The sequence below is a fragment of the Pneumocystis jirovecii genome, assembly GCF_001477535.1.
Source record: "Pneumocystis jirovecii RU7 chromosome Unknown supercont1.6, whole genome shotgun sequence".
Classification (NCBI taxonomy): Eukaryota; Fungi; Ascomycota; class Pneumocystomycetes; order Pneumocystales; family Pneumocystaceae; genus Pneumocystis; species Pneumocystis jirovecii.
Window position 1 is genome coordinate 337752 of NW_017264780.1, and position 23305 is coordinate 361056.

The 23305-nt window shown below is 27.4% G+C and overlaps 11 protein-coding genes across 11 annotated transcripts; 3 read left to right on the forward strand and 8 right to left on the reverse strand.

The window, feature by feature from the left end:
* Positions 1–55: 55 nt before the first annotated feature.
* On the reverse strand, positions 56–575 carry T551_01588 (uncharacterized protein; the record flags this gene model as incomplete). Its single annotated transcript, XM_018373851.1, has 3 exons — positions 56–181; positions 224–309; positions 359–575. The coding sequence occupies 3 exons, from the start codon at positions 573–575 to the stop codon at positions 56–58; spliced, it is 429 nt and encodes a 142-aa protein (XP_018230026.1).
* Positions 576–764: 189 nt separating this feature from the next.
* Positions 765–2623, reverse strand: T551_01589 (uncharacterized protein; the record flags this gene model as incomplete). Its single annotated transcript, XM_018373852.1, has 10 exons — positions 765–861; positions 911–941; positions 982–1135; positions 1185–1522; positions 1565–1616; positions 1665–1793; positions 1848–1941; positions 1995–2103; positions 2212–2568; positions 2614–2623. 10 exons carry the CDS (start codon positions 2621–2623, stop codon positions 765–767), a joined length of 1371 nt encoding a protein of 456 aa, XP_018230027.1.
* Positions 2624–3033: 410 nt separating this feature from the next.
* On the reverse strand, positions 3034–4299 carry T551_01590 (uncharacterized protein; the record flags this gene model as incomplete). Its single annotated transcript, XM_018373853.1, has 3 exons — positions 3034–3229; positions 3274–3413; positions 3472–4299. The coding sequence occupies 3 exons, from the start codon at positions 4297–4299 to the stop codon at positions 3034–3036; spliced, it is 1164 nt and encodes a 387-aa protein (XP_018230028.1).
* A 1581-nt stretch (positions 4300–5880) lies between these two features.
* T551_01591 (uncharacterized protein) lies at positions 5881–6872 on the reverse strand (the record flags this gene model as incomplete). Its single annotated transcript, XM_018373854.1, has 3 exons — positions 5881–6260; positions 6307–6429; positions 6473–6872. 3 exons carry the CDS (start codon positions 6870–6872, stop codon positions 5881–5883), a joined length of 903 nt encoding a protein of 300 aa, XP_018230029.1.
* A 382-nt stretch (positions 6873–7254) lies between these two features.
* Positions 7255–8434, forward strand: T551_01592 (uncharacterized protein; the record flags this gene model as incomplete). The annotated part of the gene is made up of 2 exons (XM_018373855.1): positions 7255–8100; positions 8147–8434. The coding sequence occupies 2 exons, from the start codon at positions 7255–7257 to the stop codon at positions 8432–8434; spliced, it is 1134 nt and encodes a 377-aa protein (XP_018230030.1).
* Positions 8435–9301: 867 nt separating this feature from the next.
* Positions 9302–10310, reverse strand: T551_01593 (ubiquitin-conjugating enzyme E2-16 kDa; the record flags this gene model as incomplete). The annotated part of the gene is made up of 8 exons (XM_018373856.1): positions 9302–9342; positions 9393–9437; positions 9505–9558; positions 9598–9703; positions 9755–9832; positions 9885–9914; positions 10095–10170; positions 10297–10310. 8 exons carry the CDS (start codon positions 10308–10310, stop codon positions 9302–9304), a joined length of 444 nt encoding a protein of 147 aa, XP_018230031.1.
* A 219-nt stretch (positions 10311–10529) lies between these two features.
* On the reverse strand, positions 10530–12195 carry T551_01594 (proteasome regulatory particle lid subunit RPN3; the record flags this gene model as incomplete). Its single annotated transcript, XM_018373857.1, has 6 exons — positions 10530–10640; positions 10682–11061; positions 11106–11518; positions 11562–11821; positions 11868–12058; positions 12111–12195. 6 exons carry the CDS (start codon positions 12193–12195, stop codon positions 10530–10532), a joined length of 1440 nt encoding a protein of 479 aa, XP_018230032.1.
* Positions 12196–12380: 185 nt separating this feature from the next.
* On the forward strand, positions 12381–13065 carry T551_01595 (uncharacterized protein; the record flags this gene model as incomplete). Its single annotated transcript, XM_018373858.1, has 4 exons — positions 12381–12577; positions 12618–12713; positions 12763–12859; positions 12904–13065. The coding sequence occupies 4 exons, from the start codon at positions 12381–12383 to the stop codon at positions 13063–13065; spliced, it is 552 nt and encodes a 183-aa protein (XP_018230033.1).
* Positions 13066–13139: 74 nt separating this feature from the next.
* On the reverse strand, positions 13140–13849 carry T551_01596 (uncharacterized protein; the record flags this gene model as incomplete). The annotated part of the gene is made up of 3 exons (XM_018373859.1): positions 13140–13298; positions 13340–13564; positions 13724–13849. 3 exons carry the CDS (start codon positions 13847–13849, stop codon positions 13140–13142), a joined length of 510 nt encoding a protein of 169 aa, XP_018230034.1.
* A 432-nt stretch (positions 13850–14281) lies between these two features.
* Positions 14282–17962, reverse strand: T551_01597 (rRNA-processing protein UTP22; the record flags this gene model as incomplete). Its single annotated transcript, XM_018373860.1, has 10 exons — positions 14282–14395; positions 14438–14593; positions 14637–14686; positions 14730–14820; positions 14867–16394; positions 16440–16558; positions 16603–17141; positions 17186–17360; positions 17404–17598; positions 17642–17962. 10 exons carry the CDS (start codon positions 17960–17962, stop codon positions 14282–14284), a joined length of 3288 nt encoding a protein of 1095 aa, XP_018230035.1.
* A 654-nt stretch (positions 17963–18616) lies between these two features.
* T551_01598 (DNA repair protein SMC6) lies at positions 18617–22460 on the forward strand (the record flags this gene model as incomplete). The annotated part of the gene is made up of 12 exons (XM_018373861.1): positions 18617–18694; positions 18738–18902; positions 18945–18995; positions 19041–19210; positions 19252–19531; positions 19570–19809; positions 19851–21737; positions 21781–21939; positions 21980–22131; positions 22179–22227; positions 22272–22369; positions 22415–22460. 12 exons carry the CDS (start codon positions 18617–18619, stop codon positions 22458–22460), a joined length of 3375 nt encoding a protein of 1124 aa, XP_018230036.1.
* Positions 22461–23305: the final 845 nt, after the last annotated feature.

Below are 23305 nucleotides of genomic sequence, written 5' to 3' on the forward strand. Positions count from 1 at the left end.
AAAATCTCACGATGTATGATGTAGCATTTTGTGAATAAGTATAAGAAACTATATATTATAGATCTTTTGTCTCTTTTCGTACTAATGACTCGCTTAACAATGTCGATAGTGTTCCAATATGTGCAAGTGTTGGTTCTAATATAGCAATAACCGACTCCATAGGTTTTGCATTATTTTTCATCTAAACTTGATTATCTTTCTTTTTAAAAGATGTTTTTCTCACTTTTTGAATGGCATCTCCAACAGAGAGAAGTTTTGTATAATTGTCATAAACCAGTATTTTTTTTTCGCATTCTAAATTGTGTATTTCTATAAAATTTATTAATTATATTAATTAGATACGTTTTTTCTGGAAAACCTTGGATTAATGTATTTTCTAGATTTAACAAAGTTTGAGGATTATTACATAAAACATCTTTAGCATACTGCTCAATATCGAAGTTGTCTGTATCAAGTTTTGGTACTTGTGTTACAAATTGAGTAGTAGGCGTATCAAGTTTATAAAATTCTCTTAAAGTTCGTTTGATCTGAATATCCTTATTATGTTTTTCACTGATATCTTGGCAACAGTTCATTTTATTTATTTAAATTTATAGGTATTTCATTTTTTTGATGTTTTGGTAAATTGAAATCGTGAAGATGGAATTTTTTGGTATAAGGAAAAATCAGATATGATATTTTATACAAGGAAGGCTATGTAAAACGAGTATTTTCAACATATAAATGCTGTGAACAAATTTCCTATATACTTGGTTTTACATATATTATGTATTTGTATCCACGGGCATTATATCATTACCACTCGTAGGTTTTTCAGAATTTGGACCAGAAAAATACTTAACAAAAGACAACCCGAGGGGTCTATATTTCTTGTTAATAAAGATGTAATAGAATAAGTGAAAATGTATACCTCCCGCCGTATTCATATCCTTGAAATTTTGCTGAAGAAGTTAAATAAGTATTGAAAAAGGAAATATATACATATGGCTGTTTGAGCTGTAAGAAGTGCATCAAAACGAACAACACCTGCGCCTTTTGATCGACCAGAAGGCTCATATTGGATTTCAGCTCGTTCGACCTTACCAATTGTGGTAAAAAGTTCAACCAAGTCTTCATTACTAGTCGACCAAGGCAACTATGATAAGAATTAAGAAGACAAATCTACAAGTGCTATTGGATGTTACATTTTTAACATAAATGGTTTCACTGGGTTCGCCGTTTGCAGTAGCGCCATCAGTAAAGTCGTTAGGGGGAAGTGTATTTTCGTAGCCATTTCTATGATAACCCCCACTATAACCGCCACGAAATCCTTCGCCATATCCCCCACGGAATCCGCGACCACCGAAGCTTGGGGGACCTGCAAACCTATCTTCGCGAACCTCAATAATACGACCTTGCCAGTCATATCCATTGAAAGTTGCTTGTGCATTTCGTGCTTCTTCTACGGTTTCAAATAAGACAATACCTGTACCTTTAGGACGACCATCTGGTGTTAAATGAATATCAGTACGAATTACGTTTCCTGTTTTATATGAATTATAAGGGAGATACTGAAAAAGCATACCTGCTGAGCGAAAAAGATCTTTAATGTCTTGCCATCCGACATTATAAGGAAGCTAATGCAATATAAATATTTATACATGTATTAGAATGAATAAATGTACATTCTGAACAAAAAGTTGTCGACCATTTGATGAATTGTATGAAGATCCTCGAGTATCTCCTGGATAGCCACCATATGAACGAGGTACTCCCGGGGGAGGGCCTCCAAACCGAGGTTCTTGTTCACGGTCCTATTGGGAAAAAATAAATACCTATTCAAAAAGAAAAAAAAATGAAAAAAGTACTTCGCGAACATAAACCATTCTTCCCATTAAAGTTTGGTTACTAAGCGTATTAATAGCATTTTGTGCTTCGTCGCGTGTCGCATATTCTGCTACTCTAAAAAATGTTATTTGAAAAAATGTATAAACAATGAAATACTCACCCACAACCCTGTAAAAAGAGGGAAAAAATAAGCCGGACAAACATCATGGGAACCCATACGTACCTTTGACATGCCATTAGGCAGCATTAGTACGTCTGCGAAAATGACTTCTCCAGCTATAAAAATATAAGTATATTAAATGAAAAAAGTTTGAAAAAATGCACAAATTCATAGAAAGCATCATAGGGATACATGGAACATGATACCCGAAAGTAAACACATACCTTGCTTCATGAAATCCTTAAGATGATGCCATTTGACATCGTATGACAAGTTCCCAATATAAACGCGGCGATCTTGTTGTGAGGCTTCACGGATATGGTTCATCATAGCATTCCGTGTTGCTTGCCGGCTATCATATGGCCGGCGGTGACCTGGTGGAGCCAGTGGACTACGTGAACGTCTTCTTCGAGAAGACGGATTTTCTAATGATGGCGAGTTGTTACGCGGCGAGTATGAACGCCTAGGAGTCCATGAACGTGAGCGACTATGATAACGAGGAGAACGTCGACCCCAGCGCCGCTGATCCCCTGCTGCTTCGTTCCAGCGAGGATTCGGTGCTGTCGATAAATGTTCATTTCCTTTTCCCCCAGTCCGTCAGCCGGCTGGTCCAGAACCTCCATTACTCCTACCCATTTCACACTTACAGATTATATGTACTGCTTTTTGCCGTAATTTTTTATATAATAATCTGTTGGATTACACCAACTCCAATCTTAATAATACTTGGATAATACCAATCAGACCGTCTTTTTCCCGTATATTTGAACCTTATTCTTTGAAATATCTAGAGTAAAGGCTATGTTTAGAGCTGCTTTTTGTCTGTATAAAGACGGGTATTTTTTTTGTTGTCGCTGACCGTCCCGTCGGTAGATCGGGAGAATGGTGGGTGACAAATATCGAATGTTAGAGTAGAAGATTGAGAGAAGTGGTTGAATGATTTGAGAGAGTTTTTTGAATGAAATGTAAATTTGTAATTTGTAAGTGGATTTGAGATATTTTTTGTTTGGTATATTTTTATGATAATTTGTTTGGTGTTGAGATTTTTATTTTTTTGGGGTGTCTAAGGATGTTTTTGTGTTGTTTTGGTTTTTGATATGCAATGAGCCCTCAAAGCCTGGACGCCGTTTTTTTTTTGCTAATTGTTTTTTTTTCCGCATTGTTCGGCGAGCTTCTATGTTTTCTTCTCTTTTTTTCTGTCGTAGTTGTTTGGCTTTTGAGACTTGCAATAAACGCTCGTTCCTTGTTTTTTCAGCTATCTTTAAACATTTTTTTGAATAATTTACCATGTTTTAGCGCTTTTTTTCTTTTGTCGTTCTTGACGTTTCATTGATTTTTTCAATAATGTTTCATTATCTTTAACTTTTTTTCCTTCGCTTAGTAAAAAGGCTTTTTTCCATGCATCTGATTCTATGATTTGTTTTTTCTATCATAATTTAACTATGTTTCTATGGAAGATATTATGTAGCAAGATAGTTATTTACCTTTTCATCACTCAATTGATTCAACCGCATTCTTTTTGCCTCTGCATGTCGTAGAGCTCCTGCTAAGTCCATAGATTGATATTTTTTTTGAGCCGGTTTAAGCTCGTCTTCATCTGATGCAAAGCTTATTCTTCCATATAGAAGACTATTTTCTTTGGGTTTATTTAATAGATCTTCATCATTTTTAGACTCTTCTTTTACACTTTTATGCTTTTTTTCTTCATTTGATATGTTTTTTTCTTCTTTTTTTAGTGGATTTTCTTTTTTTTCTTTTAAGAAAGTTTGCTTTTTTCTTTTTCTTGTTTCAAGAATAGAATCTCTATTCTTAGCTGAACCATCTGTCATACTTTTCGAGGCTTTACGATTTGCACGAAGTTGTTCAATACGAAATGCTAGTTTGGCTCGAAGATCAGAAATATTAGAAGCTCGTTGCGATTGTGTTTCAGGCTTCTTTTCTATATATAAAATGTCTTCTTTCTTTTCTGTTTCCTCATTTTTTATGATTTTTTCTTTATTTTTGTTTATTAAAGATTTTTTATTGGTTTTATTTTCAATATTGTTTGATATTTCTAGATTTTCATGAAATAGTATACTTTGAGTAGAATTTTGTTCATTTTTAAAAAAATCTTTTTTTTCTGATCTATTATGAGGTTTATTTTCTTTATTCATGTTTTTGTTTAATCCAAATAAGGGCTGTATTTTTTTTTCATTGGTTTGTATATTGATATTGTCGTTATTTAACTGAGAATCAGGATCAAGTTTTAACTTTCGAAGATATCGTGCTTCTTCCTTTGTCCTTTTCCTTTTATTCCATGAATCCTTGGCCATTGTGAGTTGTTTTTGTTATCTTTTGTACTTTTTTAACCTTTAAAGTTTTTCCGTTATAGTATTTTGGTGGAATTAAAGAAACAAATGATTCAAACTCATTATTATATGATTTTACTCTTTCATTCATTTGTTTAACATTTGTTTTGTTTTCTATATACCTGCTATATTCATCTTAAAGCTATTTGACATATTTTTAAATATTAGTCGCCGATATCGTAATATCGATTGGAAGATTATTAGCGTTAAAAGATTAAGAAATAATATAGTATAAAATATATGATATTTTCTTTATTTTTTTACAAATAGATATTATATATATTTTTTTATTATTTTGAAAAGTTCTTTGTCTAACAAAATTAGAAGGATTTTAATATAGATATCTATGATAAAACTTTTGAATAAGTTTCGCAGGATTTATTATTAAATGTAGTCTGATAATATAGAAATGTTTAATAGAATGTCTTTGATGTTATTATTTGTTTTATATCTGTTCTTGATTCTAAAATATAGTATTGCTCTTGATGAATATATATTATATATGATATTTGTTTTCAGAATAAACTTTTCTGTTCTTGAATTTTTATTTTGGAATTTTTAAAATATTTTTTATATTTTCTGGATATTATTTTTCAAAATTTCATATATTTTTTTGTATATATTTTATGATATATGCTATATATTTTTTATTATTAAGGAATTTTTTAATATATGGTATCTTTATTTGTGTTTTAGAGTACTCATAATTGTTTAATACTATATATAATTTTGGGTTTTTTTATTTTTGTGTATTTGATATATATCTTTTATTTAAGATTTTCTGGGACACTTTGTAAAAGTTTTGATCTGTTTTATTTTAATTGCTCTGCTTTTTATTTAATTTATTTTTATTCTTATTGGTTTGTTTATTGATAATTTGTTAGTATTATTTTTGTTAAAAAAGTAATAATGGTTATTAATATTTTTAATATTTAAGATTTTAAAGTTTAGAGTAAAGCCTTTTAGAATATATATGTAAATTTTGTTGATTTATTTTGTATTTATTCATATCTTAGTTATATCTTAGTCAAGAAATAGATATGTTTTGTAATATTGTATTAATTTTTTTAATTATTTTTAAAATTGTATTTAAAATTGAATTAAAAGCATTATTAAATTGTTTTTAAATTTCGTTTGAAATTTTTTTATAGAAGAAATCTTTTTATTTGTTTGTTTACCTTTAAATAATTATTTGATTTTATGTTAATTTGTTTTTTTTTGACAATTTTTTTCTTCTTTAGAGTTTAAATATGTTTGTTGTATTTTGAATAAAGTTAATAATTTTATTTGAAATAATATGTTCTTATTTATAACATTGTGTCATTTGGAAAAATGACAATGCACAAGGTTTAGATATGAAGATAAATGTATGGTTTAATGAAAATAATGAAAAATATGTTAATAGGAAAATAGAGAAAGTTGTTTAATTGAATGCCCGTAAGGTGGAAAAGATGTGGGATACATGCAAAAATGAATATCCTTGTATAAAACAATTGATAGGTACCAGAGGAATAAATAGATTAAAGTTAAAAAAAAGAAAAAATTTTATACTGCTGTTTCAGATGCTTCGTTTCGTGTTGTCTGAGTAGTATTGGATGGTGAAGATGTTTCTCTAACACACATTTCGATACGTCTTGCTTTTAAAAATTCTGTAGTAGACCGAAATAAAAGAAACCAACCGATAATCATTAGAAGATATGAGATAATTATATGATCTAGAGAATCGTTTTGGTATTCTTGATTATCATTTTTTGGATTGTTATCAGAAGTGTCATCATTAAATACGTTATCTTTGATAGATCGCATATAAAACCCATATTGAATAAGTGTTGTTCCAAGACCCGCTTTTGAACCGCATTTTGCTGCATATGTTGTATGTAATAAATATGTGAGAAGAAAACCAATGAATTGGAATGAAAAAGAGACTGAATGAAAAATCAATGTTGGTTATTAAAAAATATTAGAAAATACTTAGCATATTCCATAAAAACCCAAAAATATTTCCGACTGGAAGTCCATTAATAAATACTTCGTCTTCAGATATACCTGGAGCAATCATTGTATTTTCCCAGTAAGAAGGTGTTGCATCTGCCGCTAGAGTGTGTTATCAGTGTAATAAAAAAATAAAAGCAAATACCAGCTTGTTCATAGGATGGCGGAAATTCTTCAAATTTTTCCTTAGACACTTCTGGTTTGGCGTTTAAGTTTGCAAAGACGCCGTCATTTTGATGAAATGTAGATGTATAATGAGATGAAATTCGTGATGTAAAAGAACGTATAAATGATTTAGATGCTTTATTTTTATTTTTTTCTAACTGTTCATGTTTTTTTTCATTTTTCTGCTGCTGAAAAGGTGTAAATTCGTCTTTTTGAATGTTTTCATGTAAAAGATGTGTTGATGCTGATGCTGATGAATCTCCATAATTCTCTCTACTTGTATATGGTAAATCAGGTGATAATGGGTCTTCCTCTATCTCATATATTGTTTCCACTTCTTCATTACATTCATTATTTTGATTTTTGTTAAATGTTTCCATTTGAAAGTTTTATATGTTTGTTTTTAAAATGAAAAATAACAGATTTTTTGTATTCTCCAATATTTTGTATTTTTTATTATAAAAACGTATTTTAGTGTGATAAATACTACTTTTTTTTCTTTATTTTAGCTCTTTTTATTAAAAAATGTTTGCTTTTTTCTGAAATAATCGTTGTAATAAATGAAAGTGATAAAAAATAAGGTATTAAAAATAGTAAGGAAATAAGAACATTTAATGCATTATTCTAAGAATATTCATCAAGAAATATGTTAGAATTTGTTTTTAGGAAAAAAATAATTTATTTAAATGAAAACTCTAGAGAAATAAAAAAGTAATTATAATTTTAAGGAAAAAAATTGTTTGGTTAGATCTTATAAAGGATATGGATAAGTTTCTAGTGGGCGATCGTGTTGATGTGCCTTTAAAAACAGATTCAGAGATTTCAGAGAAAGACTTGAGACAACAGAAGAATTCGGCTAATAAGCCAGGTGTTTCAGGATGGTTAATGAAAGATATTGTTGAAAAGGACCAGGTGGACGCAGATCTGTCAAAGAATTTGCTTTGTATACCAAAAAATGCAGAAGGTGGTTTCCCTGTTCCGAAAAAACTTAGTTGGAAGCCATTAGTAGCACAGTATGAATATTCGAACAAGAAACTGGAAAAAGAATCTCTTTTGAGCGATGAAATTAGTGAAGAAAATATGAGAAGTATTTCTAAAATGTCTCCTGAGGAAATCAAAAATGCAAAAGAAGAATTGATGAAATCATTAAATCCTGAATTGGTTCAAAAGTTAATGCAAAAGAAAAGGTCTGATAATGATGTCGATAATGTTACGAATAAACAGAGGAAAAGTGTACATTTTTCATGTCCTGACAAATGTAGTTTGAATACATCGTCTATTCTTTCTAATCAGAAAGAACAAAAGTCTTTTTTACCAACTGATATGCATTTCCCTGCACCTCCGTCATTTGGAGATTTGGACCCATCATCACCTGATTTCTTGAAACATCTCCATTCAAAGTATTTTCCTGATCTTCCTGTAGATCCATCTAAACTTGCTTGGATGACACCACCAACAATGGCTGAAGATGAGATGGAGTATCATGAATCTATGTCTGAAATAGCACCTGAATCCATAAGATTTGATTTTAATGGAGATATTTTATCTCCGCGTATTTCTAGGCAAATTCCTATGTATATAGGGCTACATCATCATGCAGATGCACCTGTAAGGATTGTTTTGATGTATGTAATGGGTGAGTTAACTGTATTAGTTGGCAGCAGGTTATTCTATACCAGAACTTGCTCATCTTTCACGTTCAACATTTCCTGCTCAGCGATGTATAGCTATATTGATTCTTGGAAGAATTTTGTATAAACTTTCAATGTATACATATGGTCCTGTGGTGACAAGTGCATTAAAAAAAGTTGTAGAGAATTTAAATGTCATTGATAGTCTAGTTGAGGCAGCATGTGAAAAAACAACGCGTCATTTAAGTGTAAAAGTGTATGCTGAAGAAGCATTGTATCTTGCACATTGTAAACAAAATGAATCTATGTAAATTAGTTTTAGAGTTATTTTATATATAATGGTAATTTAAAGTTATTTATGTTCAATATTTGTTTATAAGTACTTATTAAATATTTATGAGACTGATCTATCTTATGTATAATTTATTTCCGAAAACCAAACCATTTTTCAAATAGAGAAGGTTTACAAGTCTTTGGTTTGACACATTCAATTAGTTTACGGTAATAGTCCGGGTTTTCTGTTGGATGAAGAATTTTTTTAGATAATGGAAACTAATATTTAATTAATTTTAATTTTTTTTAAAGTGTTATTACTTTCAACTTATATTTATTATTAGCTAAATATTGGAGTGCAAGATACTGACTAAATGGTTCTTGTGTATTTTTTTTTAAATCATCTAATTTTATGTCTTTTGTTGCTTGAACTTCTTTGGCATAATTATATGCTCTAGATCGTAGAATAGCTTTTAAGTTGGCATGTGGTCTTAAAATATCATCAGGTATTTTTCTATTTATCCCATTTGCTAGTAAACATATTAAAATGAACAAAATAATATTTTACCTAATCAGTTTTAAGAGGTTTTTAAAAGAAGGCTGTTGCATATGTTTTAAAAATACAGAGGGTTTGATAAGGGCTAAAAAATATTGAAAAAATAGTGAAAAATAGAGTAAAAATCAGAATGAACGTATATATTAAAAATAGAATTATGTTGATATTAATAAAACTGAGAGGCCTATGAGGCAGTATAATAACAGATTATCAAGTATGAAAGCAATATCGAATTTTGGAAAACTTAAGATATCAAAAGCCTAAAAGAGTGAGAAAAGATGAAGGTTTTGACAAGAATAAGTATAAGGACCCTCTTTAAGATAAAATATATATCGATCATTGCTTTTTTTTAAATAGCATACTTGCGTGTCCACTCTTTGGCCGTTGCTTCTAATATATATAGTAAATAAAAACATATGTATTTTTCAGGAAAGATATACCGTATCTCATCCTATCTGATTTGTAGACATGTGCTATTTCTGGCACTATAATGATAGTGGTAAGTAAAGGAAAATATATAATCAAATGAAAAAATATAAAAATGTAGCTTACCAAGTGGGTCATCAGGATTAGGATCTGTCAGCATAGAACAAATAGATAAAAGTACTGTGAAGGTTAAAAATGGATGAATTAATAGCATTATACCTTTTGAAATTGTTAATGCAGGCGACCACTGGTCCCGTAAAATATCTAGGCATATGCTTCCATTACTGTTGATATTTGGATGATAAATTCTTGTTGTGAAATTGACCTTCAATAGAATATCAAAAAAACATAATATAAAATAGAAAATGGATATTACTTTTGGAGGCTTGAAAGGATAATCGGTTGGGAAATGAATTGCTAGAAAAAAAACACCTCCAGAGTAAGGACTATCACCCTAAGTGCCATTAAGCGTTCTTAAATATTACTTAGTACTTTATACAACATACCGGTCCAAGAATTGTTGCTTGCCAGTGGAACTATCATATGCGTTAGTTATATAATTGGAACCATCTGAGCATAGTTATCATTCGTATAAAATCACTTTTTAATCATTTCTGCTCCTCAAAAAGATACAATATTTAAAAAACTGTCAAAGTTTTTTTGAGAAATGACTGGATGACAACAAAATGCTGCATACTAGCTAGATAAAAACTTACCAAATCATCACCGATGGGTCCCGCACTGCATGAAGATGGGGGATCTTTTGCAAGATCCCCTAACTCCTTGTTAATCCTGTATTTTTAATGTTAGTTAAGTGTTTTTCAAATCAACTTTTTTCTTGTCCCCCTTGTGTAATTTTTTTTTGCCTTAATGTTTTTTTTGGAAAAAAATATTTTTTTTCTTTTTTATACAACTTACCTCTTCAAAGCCATTTCAATTGTAGATACTTTCTTCCTTGTTCTTTAAATTGTTCTTTTTTTCTTGTTTTATGTTTTTTTTCTTTTTGGTTCTTCGAACTTGTCTTACGGCTTCTGTGAGATGGTTGTTATGGACACATAAAAAGTATATATAGAATATAAACGAAATATATAGTGGATGTATAATAAATATATTAAAAATGTTTGAATAATTATAGGATAGTTTTAAATTAACTAATCAAGAAAATCTTCTTCTGCTTCTACGATTTGATTTTCGATGCGTTTGCGTGCAAATTCGGCATTTTCAATTTCGAGTTTGTGAGTATTCATAGGGAATCTCATTGCCTATGAGGATTAGATATGGTAGATGTATAGAAAGTACATGCTTTGATGTTTGACGCATGGAGATTTAAACAAAATAAGATTCGATCATGAAATGCGATTTGTGGTTCATGCGTTGAGTAAATATCGAGGATTTCTTTGCTTTGCATGTATCCTTTTTCATGTTCTAAACTTGCTTCAATTACTCCGTCACGAATAGCTTTTGCAACCATATATTCAGCAGATTCTTCAGAATCGAGATGGAGTTTGAGACATATATCACGTAATGATATTCGTGAGTAACTAATAGACATCATTCGTATGCCTGTTCTAAGTACATTTTGATGCAATCTTAGTATAAGGCTAGATGTTCCATCTAAATGAAATTTATTTCCATGTTTGTTAAATGCATCTGTAAAAAGCGTAATATCGCCTTTTCGTACAGCTATAAATACTTAATTTTGATTATATATATATATTTAAGTTTACCTTGAACAATTTGTAGATATGGAATGAGGGCCTTTTCTAACATAGGCTGTCTAAAAATAGATCTTTCTGGGATGCCGCCCATTAGTAAATCAACAATAATGTTTAACTTATGTGCTGCTTGAAGGAAGCCTGCTGCAGTCGTTCCTTGAGGTGCTTTGCGAATTGCACCTACCAGATGAGAGTGTGCTGAGGTATAGTCTAGCTGGATAGCTCTAATTCTTCCTAAATAATATAAATATCGTACAATAAGGTTATTTGATGCTGATTCAGGAAAGGTTATCTTTGACACTAAACGATCTGCTTGGTTATATAAATTATAATGAAGATAATTGCGCAGTAGAAGAATTATCGTCATTGAGGTAGTTTCATTATCATGCCGCAATGTTGCTGTTCTTTGTGTTGTTAAAATAATTCTGTTATAGTTAATATATGTTTATTATAAGAATGCTATTATACGGTCTGATTTCTGAAAGCTTTCCCTGAATTTCGAAAAAATATGAGTAATAAAAGTAAACTTTTGCTGAAATTTTATCCATTGATCGACGATTAAACGTTTTGAGCTTTTCAATAAGTTGCTGAGAAAAAATAGCTCCCTTTTCATATTCTTTTGTATCTAATAAATAGAATTGTATAATTAAATGAATGTAAATGTCTACTTCAGGCAATATGTCTTTATCTTTTTCTTTGAAATCAACTAAATCCATATTATTGGGTTCCTGTTAAAAATTAAATATGAAATAGAATAAAAAATAGGAAAGTAACTGTCTCTATAACATTTAAAAGATAGTTTAGAGTTTTTTCTTTCTGAAAATATACACTTTTTATTATTTTTTTTAAAATTTCGACATTCCAATGCTTTCTTAAGGATAATGTTGTTCGTAATACTTTTGAAATTAAATATGGTTCAAATTGTTCCACTGCTTGCTCTAAAAGGTGAATATTGTATTTAATCTCTTTTTAATATAAATAATTTTTACAAAATTATGATATTATAGCATCTTTTACCTGAAAGTATAGATGATTCATCGTATATTTTACTTTTAATTAAAGAATCTGACATTTCAACTTCTTCAATTGTTGTAGACTTCATAATAGTTTAATAATATAAATTCTGATGAAAAAATGTTTTTTTTTGTTTCCTTTAAAAAAAATAATCAAGTTTAGTGCAAATTAGCTTTTTTCCTTTTTTACGTTTGTAGTTTCTTAACGATTTGCACTTTTGTATTGGTTGCTGTGGTAATGTTTGTCATTATAAATATTAAATGAAAAGTTATTATGAAGATTGAAACATGTTTTGAGAGTATTGAACAGTCAATTGATAGTATTTCATCTCTTGAATTCAATTATCCTCGACATTTTACTAACTCTTTACTTAAATTAAAGAATATTGCGACATTAATTCGAGATGCAGAGCTTCATGAAAATATGCTATTTACAGTTGAAAAAGGCCAAAAAGAGCCTCAAAAGACAAAGTTAATAATATATATAATTCCATGTATCTTATTCTAGTAGGCAATGTTTTAAAATGCCTGTAACACCATTAAAAAGCAAGGAGTCACTATCTCCGGAAACACTGTTAATTGCAGCAAAAAGACTCTTAGATATATGGTATGTAATATTTTAATGAATTTCAGCTGTGTTTTGACTATTTTGAAAGTCATTTCCCAGAAATGGAGGAACGGATTGCATTATTATACGAGAAAAATCGCAAACATCTTGAAACAATAGAAAATTTGGAGACAAAGATTGATTTGGTACGTATTTTATTGTTTTATGAGATGTATTGAATATTGTACAGCAACGTAGGCAGCTTGATATGCTTTCAACAAATAATCATCTCAATTTTGAGGACAAGAGTGAATTTATAACGGATGAAATGATTCAATATGAAAAAGATGAAATAGAAAGATTAGAACATGAATTAGAATTAAAAAGTAAAGAATTATATGGTATTCTATAGTTTGACTTTAGTTTTTGTTTAAAAAGCAAAAATATACGTGATTTAATAAATAGATCGATTTATGTTTAAATATTTTACATTGTCTCGAATTTTGTTGAGTTTATTATTTTTCTTTTTTCCTGTTTCTTTTTTTCAATTTTACGTTTTTTCTCTAGTTTTGATAAATATTGGTTATATATAAAGATTTCTGCTGTTGTTATTAGTATTCCAGAGCTTATGGATGCTATAACCCTCTAAACATAAATTATAGATATATAAAAATTATTGAATATACCATTGGCATTATCCAGTTTTTACACCATATCCAAATAGCGATAATAACACTAAAGACTGATATAAGGATGTTAATTATAGCAAATATTTGATTTTTAATCAATTGATATTCATCTTTATTAAATTTTCCATTTTTATAATTAGGCAGTTTTGTGCCTATAAGTTTCTGATATTCTATCTCTTTTGCAATAGAACGTATTTTTAATATGTGTTCTTGTTGAATTTCCTAATAATGTTAAATTATTTTAAAATAATAGGCAAGATATGCCTTTTTTGGGTTTTTCTTTTCCTCATGATATATATATGTACCTCTTAGAATATAATCTAGACTGTTTTTTTTTTTTTCTTCGATGTCGTGGCTAATATTTTTCAAAGTTGTTGAAACATCTGCAATGATAAAATGAGGAATAAAATTATTTTTTAGATATTCAGATATGTTTTTTTTATCATCCAGTGACGAATACTTTTCTAGTGCATCTTTAATTCTCCTTGTTTGGATAAGAAGAACCATATTGTTTTATTTATGATAAAGTTTAATGAAAATCCTATGGTTTCGAAAGATTGATTAGGCTTTTAATAAAATTTTAAATAAAAATATTTGATTTAACGTAAAAACTTAAGACATTTTAATAAGATTGGAATCTTGTTATTTTAATTTATTATTCTATGTAAACTTGACTATATAATATGTTTTAAAATAGTAGAGTATTAAGTTTATAAAATAGTATTTATTAAATAAAATTATGATATATATATTCTGTTTTTTAAGCTAAATATAAATTATAATACTTCGTTTATAAAGAATTATATCTGTGACACTTTAGAATATTTATTTTTAGGATTAAATATATTTTTTATTTAAATACGTTATGAATAAGGAAAAATAAATAACTTTAATTTTATACAATACAAATTACTTTAGATTTTTTAAGTTATACATAAATTATTCAATATTATTTATATAGTCAAGATTTTTTATATCGATTTTTTTTATAAGATTGCCTCCAAGTCTTTCTATTTCTCCAAGCATAGATAGAATATTCGCACATATCATATTCTTGAAAAAAGTTAGTTTTAAATTTATTAGAAAAAAAAATACTTGATTTTTTGTTTTTTTACTTTGTATTGGCATAGATGAAAATTCTAGATTTATTCTCCAAGATTTTTCTGAAATGATATGAGGATTAATAACTCCTGTAATTACTGATTTTTCTAGTTTATTATAAAAAAAAATAAAAGAATCATTATAAGTATTCTAGTAAATATTAATAATTCTGTAATAAAAAAGGATATTAAACCTCAAGTTGTTCTACAAACATATCAATTATATCTGGTTCAGGAAATATGGCTATCATAATTATTAAATTATTTTAGAAAAAAATGCTTTATACTTTGTTCAAATATTTTTGATGTTGTAATTTCTGAGGTTTTGTTAAGATAAATAATAAAATCGAAATCTTTTAAAGAAGGTAAAAAAGCTTTCTTTTAAAAGTTAGATTATAATTTAAAAGATGATAATATTTCTAACATAGATTTTTTTTTTGTTCATTAGTTTAAGAATATCTAAAGATTTTTTTGCTAGTATAGTAATTCTTCCGGAAATAGCACGACTAGGTTTATTCCAAATCCATGTATAATAGTTATCTTCATAACCACATGCAATATACATAGCACCGGAATTAATTCCAGGGTCTTGTTTTCTAAAAGTTGAGAACTCGTTTTGTATTAGTTTATAAGTTTCAGAAGACATGTTTCCTGAAAGATTGATTATTAATGGATTTGATCTCCAATCCCATGATGCAAGCATATATAAACATCTAAGAAATCCTATATTTGCAGTAGCTGGTGGAGTCCAGGGCGCTGAATTGATAAATACTTCAGCAACGATAAGCTCTATTAATATTTCTGGGACATGAAATGATAATAAATGAAAATGAAACCATTTTTTTGTCAAGCGAATAGAAAGTGACAATGCTTTAAATTTATGACATAGATCCTGAAAAATTAAAGTATGAGTTGGTTTCCATACATATGTTTCATCATATAGTTTTAATCCTTTTTTTAATATATCACGTCGGTATGGAGAAGATGTTGTATTTTTTAAATCTTTTTGCAAAAGAGTTTTTTCTCTATCATGATGAATTCTTAAGCGAAATATAAAGTTTTTATATTTAATGTCTAGAAATCCTGAATTTAAACATTCTGCATCAATATTTTCTAACCCAATTCTTGAAGTTATGTTGTTTTTTTGAGATAATTCTTCTGATAATTTAATTAAAAAAGCTAGTTTAGTTTTTTGGATAGCTTTAAGATCGTCTGGCCATTTCCCTGAACTTTCGAACTTAATAATAATATCACATGGTTCCATGTAGCATTTTTCGAAACTATTTGTCTCCAAAAAGAAAGGAAAATTAGAAGTTGTGTATCTTAAGAATTCACTGCAAGGCATTACAGAAGATATCTGAAGTGGGAAATTTTCAATACTTTTTATTTGTTTTACTAGTGAATCAAATGCTGTTTTGATTTGTGAAAATTCTATAGGCCAATTTGCTTTTGGTGAATCAATATATTTATCATATTCTGCGCCAAAAAAATGACATTTTTTAGATAAATTGTTTTCAATATGATGGTTGATAGCAAATTCTATAATATCTTTGATAAGCCAAAGTCTATTTTTAACATCCCATATTACACTTTCTAAAATATTTCCATCTTTAAATCTTCGAAGTTCTGATTTTTCTCCCCAAAATTGTTTAAATTTTTTGATTGCATCAACATGTTCTGGAGATGGACCACGCTCTACAATTCTTTGAGAATTTTCTTGGTTGATAAGAATTCCTATGTAAATCTCATTTGATATAGGATTCAAAGGAGGCTCTAAGTTTAGATCCCATATTATATTTTCTAAATCTATTAGTGAGACAACTTGAAATACTCTATCTCCAAGTGCTTCTTTAATAGTGTTTATAAGTTTTAGTGTAAAAGATTTTTGTTTTAATGAAACTTGGTATAAATAATCTTTTGATAATTCAGCCCAATTTTTTGGAATAGGAATACTTATATTATTAATTTTTATATTACTGGTAAGTACTGAATATTACCTATAATAACAATCAAATTGAAGAGGAATAATATCTACTTTTTCAAGAAAGACCGATTTGAAGTAATCTTCAGTAGAATCATTCAGTGATTTTAATGTAATTGATGCATATAGTTGTATCTAATAACAATCAATATATGATTATGTATTTTTTGTCTTAATACTAGTTTAAAATCGAAATATGATAATTTTTCTAAAATATTTATACCATTAAATGTAAAAAAGTATGGTTTTTTTTTTGATAAATCAATGGTATATTTTTGAGGATTCATATACACAGGGCTTTCTAATAGATTTTGTGTTGTTAAAAAATTCAGTACCATTTTGAAAAGATGATAAGAGCTATATTCTTGAAAAAGCTGGTTTTCTCTTTGTTGTAAAGTATATATAATAATCATATTCCATTCAAAACTTCCAAAACCTATTTTCCGAGAAGTGAATCCTCTTCTTTTTAACCACACTTTACCTAGGATAGATGCATCTTTAAATGCTGGACAGGATTGCAAATAAGAATGTTGTATCATATGATGTTGATGAATTGTAGAATCTGACAAAATAGAAAAGTTATAATTAGGAGTTGGACAGTTTGAAAAGGTAATGCAAGATTTGTTTTGAAAAAGTTTATGTGATTGAAATACATTTTGAGAAAGTGATGGTATAATAAAAATATTCCATTTTTTTTTATAACCAAGAGTTTTATTATCTGATAATTTTAGAAGAATATTTTTAAAAAAAATTCTTAAAAACCTTCTATATATGATACTACTATTATTGGTTTTAATCCATCTCCATTTAAAATCTGAAAAGACTGTTTTCCTTTAAACTGATGAGATTTTTTTATGCCTGCTGCAAGAGATGCTAAATAGTAAGAACGTTTATAAAAGTAACGATAATTCATGTAGTCTTTTTTTTGAAATATTTTCTTTTTTAAGTAAATATGAGTTGGAATTATATAAAAATAATACCTCGGGCATTTCAACAGCTAAATCGATATTAAGTTCTTCCTCTTTGACTGATGTTTTTAAGGAAAAACTTCCTATAACATTAATGCTTATCGGTTTATAATATGAAAATTTATATTTTGAATCTTTAGAAGGCTTTGGTTCAGGAAATGGTATACAAATATTAAGCTCTTCCATTTCTTTTATAATAAAATTTATCTAAACTTAATTAACATATAAGTATTATAAAAAATATATTTACATCATTTTCTTCTTTGTCTGGTATATTTTCTATTATATTTGTAATTTCAGATATATGATTTTGTACGTCTTTTATATTGCTAAAATCTAGCGTTACTTCATGTAGCAATTCGTTTATTTGCAATTTGAAGTAATTTGATTTAAATAGATTCTCATTTTTTTTTAAATCTTCTAATTCTTTTTGAGTAAGAAAGTTTTTTTTATGTTTTTTGCCTTCTATGGAATTTTTCTGATTACTAAAGAGATGACTTTTGTCTATATCTGTATCAATTTCCAAAGACGTATCACTTGAGTTTTTATCTTCAAATTCATTTTCTAGCATTTTTTTTTTTTTTTCCTTTTTTATCATTTATTAATTATTTTTTAAATTCTAAATTCATTTATTTCTGTTTTTAATTAATATTTTTTTGTCTACATCATAGATTAGTTTTAAAAGGAATTATGAAAAATTATTTTATATCTTTGTAAGAGTTTATAAATATTATCTTTTTATCTTGATCGTTTAATTTTCTTTAGATGAAAAGTTTACTAGAAAAAAACTTCATTTATGAATAAAATTATTCTATAATATTTGATTTATATAGAAAGAAAAAATGATAAAATTTATATCTTAATAGTGCTTGTTGATGAAAATGAATATAAGTTATATTTATATCAAACACAATATATACTTGCTTTAGAAACTATTTCAAGTAAATGTTCTTAGTTATTTTTTTAATATAACTTATTTTATGGTGTATTTAGTTTGTTATATTATATAGACTAAAGAAACAAGTTTAAATATAGAAATAAGGAAAATTGTTTTTATATAAAATAAATCTTCATTCTTTATTTTTGGGTGAATTTGGATGTATTTTTGAGAAATTGGAAGAGTACAATAATAAAAAATATAAATAGATGGAATTGGATTATTTTTTGATTTTTTTGATTTGGAACGTTTGTATTTTGTTTGATAAAAAACAATTTAAAAATATTTATGGTTAAAAGGAAAATTGAATATCAAGAACTTTTTGATGAAAAAGCTTCTGGTATTTCTCATGGAAAAGTATTTAATGTATTCTATTTTGTTTGAGTTTTATGAAATTGATGAAATATAGAAGTATAAATCAAATGAACTTTTTTTAAATGGTCATACACTAGATAAAAATGATATATATGAAGATATATCAGACAGATTGTCTGTAAATGATGAATACGAGTCCTTTGATGCTGAACCGGATATTCGGGATGTTGATTTGTCTGTACAAAACAGAAGATCTTTGGTAGGCTTTATATTGTTTAAAGATGAATCTTTATTCTATTAGTCATGTGCTCAAGCTGGAATTATAAGGTCTATTGAGCTTGTTAATTTTATGGTTAGGAATGTTTTATAATGCGTCTATAATTGTTAATTAATAAAGTGTCACAAGTACTTAAAAGTCGATGTATGTCCTAATATAAATTTTCTTGTAGGCCGTAATGGAAGCGGAAAAAGTGCTATACTTACTGCAATTACTGTATGTTTAGGAGGAAAAGCTACTATTACTAATCGTGGCTCTAATATTAAAAATTTGATTCGAGAAGGCGCAAAGTATATTTTGTAACTGTTTTTATGTTTTTGATAATATTTAGCTCGTCTTCTGTAACAATTATACTTAAGAATACTGGGGATGATGCATATATGCATGATATTTATGGAGATACTATTATTATAGAACGAAGATTTACTAGAGAATCTGGTGGCGGATATAAAATCAGGTCTTCTGATAATCGTGTGATATCTACGAAAAGAGAAGAATTAGATGCGATTAATGATCATATGGGCTTGCAGGTTGACAATCCTATGACTGTTCTTACTCAAGATACTGCTCGTCAATTTCTTGGTAATTCTACTGCTGAAGAAAAATATAAAGTATGTTTTTTTTTTCTTATTATTTTTAATTGTTTTAGTTCTTTATGAAAAGCGTTCAATTAATTCAGTTAAATAATGATTATAATTTAATTAATGAAACAATCGAAACTACAGCAAATGTTATTAAAACAAAAAAAGAAGGTTTAAATCTTTTAAAGCAATCTGTGGATGATGCGCGTGCTCGTTTTCAAGAGACTTTTAGAATTCGTGAAATGTATGAACAGTTGGATAAACTTAAAGATGAAATGGCATGGGCTCAAGTTGAAGAACAAGAAAAAGTATAGTACTTGAATATTTAGGAAAAGGACTGATGATTTAGAAACTTGATGATATTAATAGTTTTTTAGAAATTCAAAAAAAAAAGATGATTTGTGCTCAGGAAGAATATCATAAATTAGAATCCAATCTTTCTGATTTGCAAATTAAGATTACAGATACTCAAAGAAATCTTGATTCTATAAAAGATAATGAAATATCACTTTTTAATCAGCAGCTTTTAGAGATAAAACATAAATTGGATTCAAATAATGAAGAAATTAAGGAATTGATGATACAAGAACGTGAACTTTTAGCTCAAATAAATATAGCTAATGAAGAAATAAAATCTTGTTTACAGAGGATTTTTGATGAAAAAAAGTATTTTAGTATTGATGGTAGTTCTCAAGAAAGGCTTAAAGTAAGAAAAGAAGAATTAAATTTAGAAATTTCATCATTAAAATCAAATAATTATGAAATAGATATGTTAATAGAACAACTTCAAAAAGATATTGAGTTCGAAAATAGTAAATTTTTGAAAACTAAAGATTTTATTATAACACAAGATAAAACTGTTAAAGTTTTGTATGATCAATTAATCTCTTTTCAACAAGCAAAAAAAAATCGCTTAGCTGCGTTTCATCCTCGAATGCCAATATTAGTGCAAGCAATAGAACAAGAGACACGTTTTTCTTCAGTCCCTATTGGACCTTTTGGGAAATTTATTGACGTGTTAAAACCTGAATGGTCGTTTGTTCTTGAAACGTTTTTTGGAACAACACTTAATGCTTTTTTGGTGAATAATACCAAAGATGAGAAAATATTGAGGAACATTATGCAGAAATGTAATTGTTTTTCAAGTATTATTATAGGGAGTGATGATTTGTTTGATTACTCTAAAGGAGAACCTGATAATGAATTTGATACTATACTTAAAATTTTAAACATTAAGGATGAGTTTATTAAGCGCCAACTTATAATTCATCATCAAATAGAGTCAACTATTCTGATTAAAGATAGACATATAGCTGATGAAATTATGTATAATAGACCAAATAATGTTACTGCATGTTATTCGTTGCATAAAAATGGGCGAGATGGATTCAAAATTGGAGGTAAACAAGGTTCTTCCAGTAGTATACCCTTGGATGGTTGGAGAAAGGCACTCCGTCTTTCAGAAAATATAGATAATCAGATGTCGTCAATACATAAGTTAATTAGTAATGCTGAATTAGAGTATAAATCTCTTTTAGAAGTTCAAGAATCGCATATAGTTTCTTTAAAAAAAATGGAGTTTGAAAAAGAAAAATTGGAGAATCAAAAAAAGAATTTGAAGTGTCAGATAAATGAAAAATTAGATGAATTAGATGATATAAATGAGCAATTTAATGAGAAGAAGGATATGGGAAAAATTGAAGTTCTTGAAGAGAATATTAAAGATGCAAAAGAATTAATAAAAAATTATCAAGGACAACATAATGATATTTTGGATGCTAAAAATAAATTGAATAAAATGAACATTTTATTTGAAGAGGAATTAGCTCTAAAAAAAAAAAAAATATTGAAGAGTGAAGAGTCAATTGAGAAGTTAAGGAAAGTACTAGACGATCTTATAGATGAAAGGATTCAAAAAAAGGCCGATTCTGAGCATTATAAAAAAAAAGCTGATGAATATTTGGTAAAAATTGCTGAGATTACTGAAAATAAAATTCAACAAGAAAAAGTTGTAAATTTATTCATTAAACAAGCTTCTCAAATTAGTAAGAGAGTTGAAGTTAATCATGACGCACGTTATTTAGATAATCTTATTAAACAAATGGTTAAAAGGCTTGATGATGCTCAGCAGCGCTTAGGTTCTACTGTAGAAGATATTGCTCAGGAGTTTGAAAAGTTACAGAAAGATTTTCAGAGTATTTTTATGGAAGTTAAAGATCTTGAAGTTTTACATGATGTATTTTTATTTAATTTTATGTTGTTTTTCTAATATATAATAGGATTTGCAAAATACTTTAAAAGAAAGACGTTTGAGATGGAAATACTATAGAAGTATGATTTCACTGCGTACAAAAATGTTGTTTCATCATTTTTTGTCTATGAGAGCATTTAATGGGAAATTAAAAATAGATCATAAAGCAGGGACTCTTGAACCTATTGTAAATATTTGATTAAAATTTTATTTTCTTACTTCATTAGGTTTATACTGATCGTGTTATAAATGAAAAAAATATCCTTAAGAATAATACTATTAAAGGTTTGTCTGGTGGAGAGAAGTCTTTTTCAACGGTTTGTTTACTTTTATCAATATGGGAAGCAATGGGTAGTCCTATTCGTTGTTTAGATGAATTGTAAATATTTAATTTTTTAATGTTTTATAATGTTAATTAATTAATAGCGATGTATTCATGGATGCTGTTAATCGTAGAATAAGTATAAGTATGATGGTAAATTATTTTTTTTCAATTTTTTTCATATAATTTTTTTTTAGATAGATGCTGCACGTGATGCAAGCACAACACAATTTATCTTAATTACTCCTCAAGATATGGGAAGTATAAGATTTGGGCCAGATATAAAAATAATTAAGTAAGTACTGTTTCAATGATAATAGTTGAATTAATCTGAAGATAGAATGAAAGATCCTGAAAGGAATCAAGCTATATTAACATTTGAGTGAAGAGTAACATGTTTGTAATTTGGGTTTTATAAGGAAAATTAATGTTGTTTTAATATAAACAGATATAGGAGTTATAATTTCATTGTATTTATTTTATATAATGGTAATTAGTAGTTAAAATGTTTTTTAGATATTTAGAGATAAAATTATATGGAGATTATTTTTATAGAAGAAAAATAATTTTGTTACGTTTTTAAAAATTAACTCTGAATAATATTTAATTCATAGTAGTTATAATAGAGTATTAGTAAAGTTATTATATTTTATGGTTATAAATTTTAAGATATGCATGTTATCAGATTTATGGTTTTATATATATCATTTTTATTGTTATTTTTATAAGTAATTATTGATGCATTATTTTATTTTAAAAGGTTATGTTTTGATCATAATTTTATTGTTTTTAGAAATAGTTAATGGTAAATATTGTTTTTTTATTTTAAATATTGAAATATAAAAGTTTCAATTATATAAAAACAGTGATCAAATTTTTTGTTATTTATATGATAAAAAAAGTTTGAAATAGATTTTTTTATGATAATTTTGGTTTTAGAAATTCTTTTTCTTAAAGAAAAAATAATTTTTTATTTAAATTACAATTTTTTTTAAAATTTATTAATGTATGTTTTATGAATTTTAAATTATATTTAAATTATAAAAGTTTAGGTTTATTTAAATGTTAAAACATATAAAATTAATATATATATATATGCTTTGTATTTGAATACTAAATAATTATATTAGATGTCTTTGTAATATTTTCTGTGTTAAATTTTTGATGAAATATTTCATTTATAATTTACTTTTTTGTAAAGAATTTTACGGGGCACCCGTAAAATAAATCA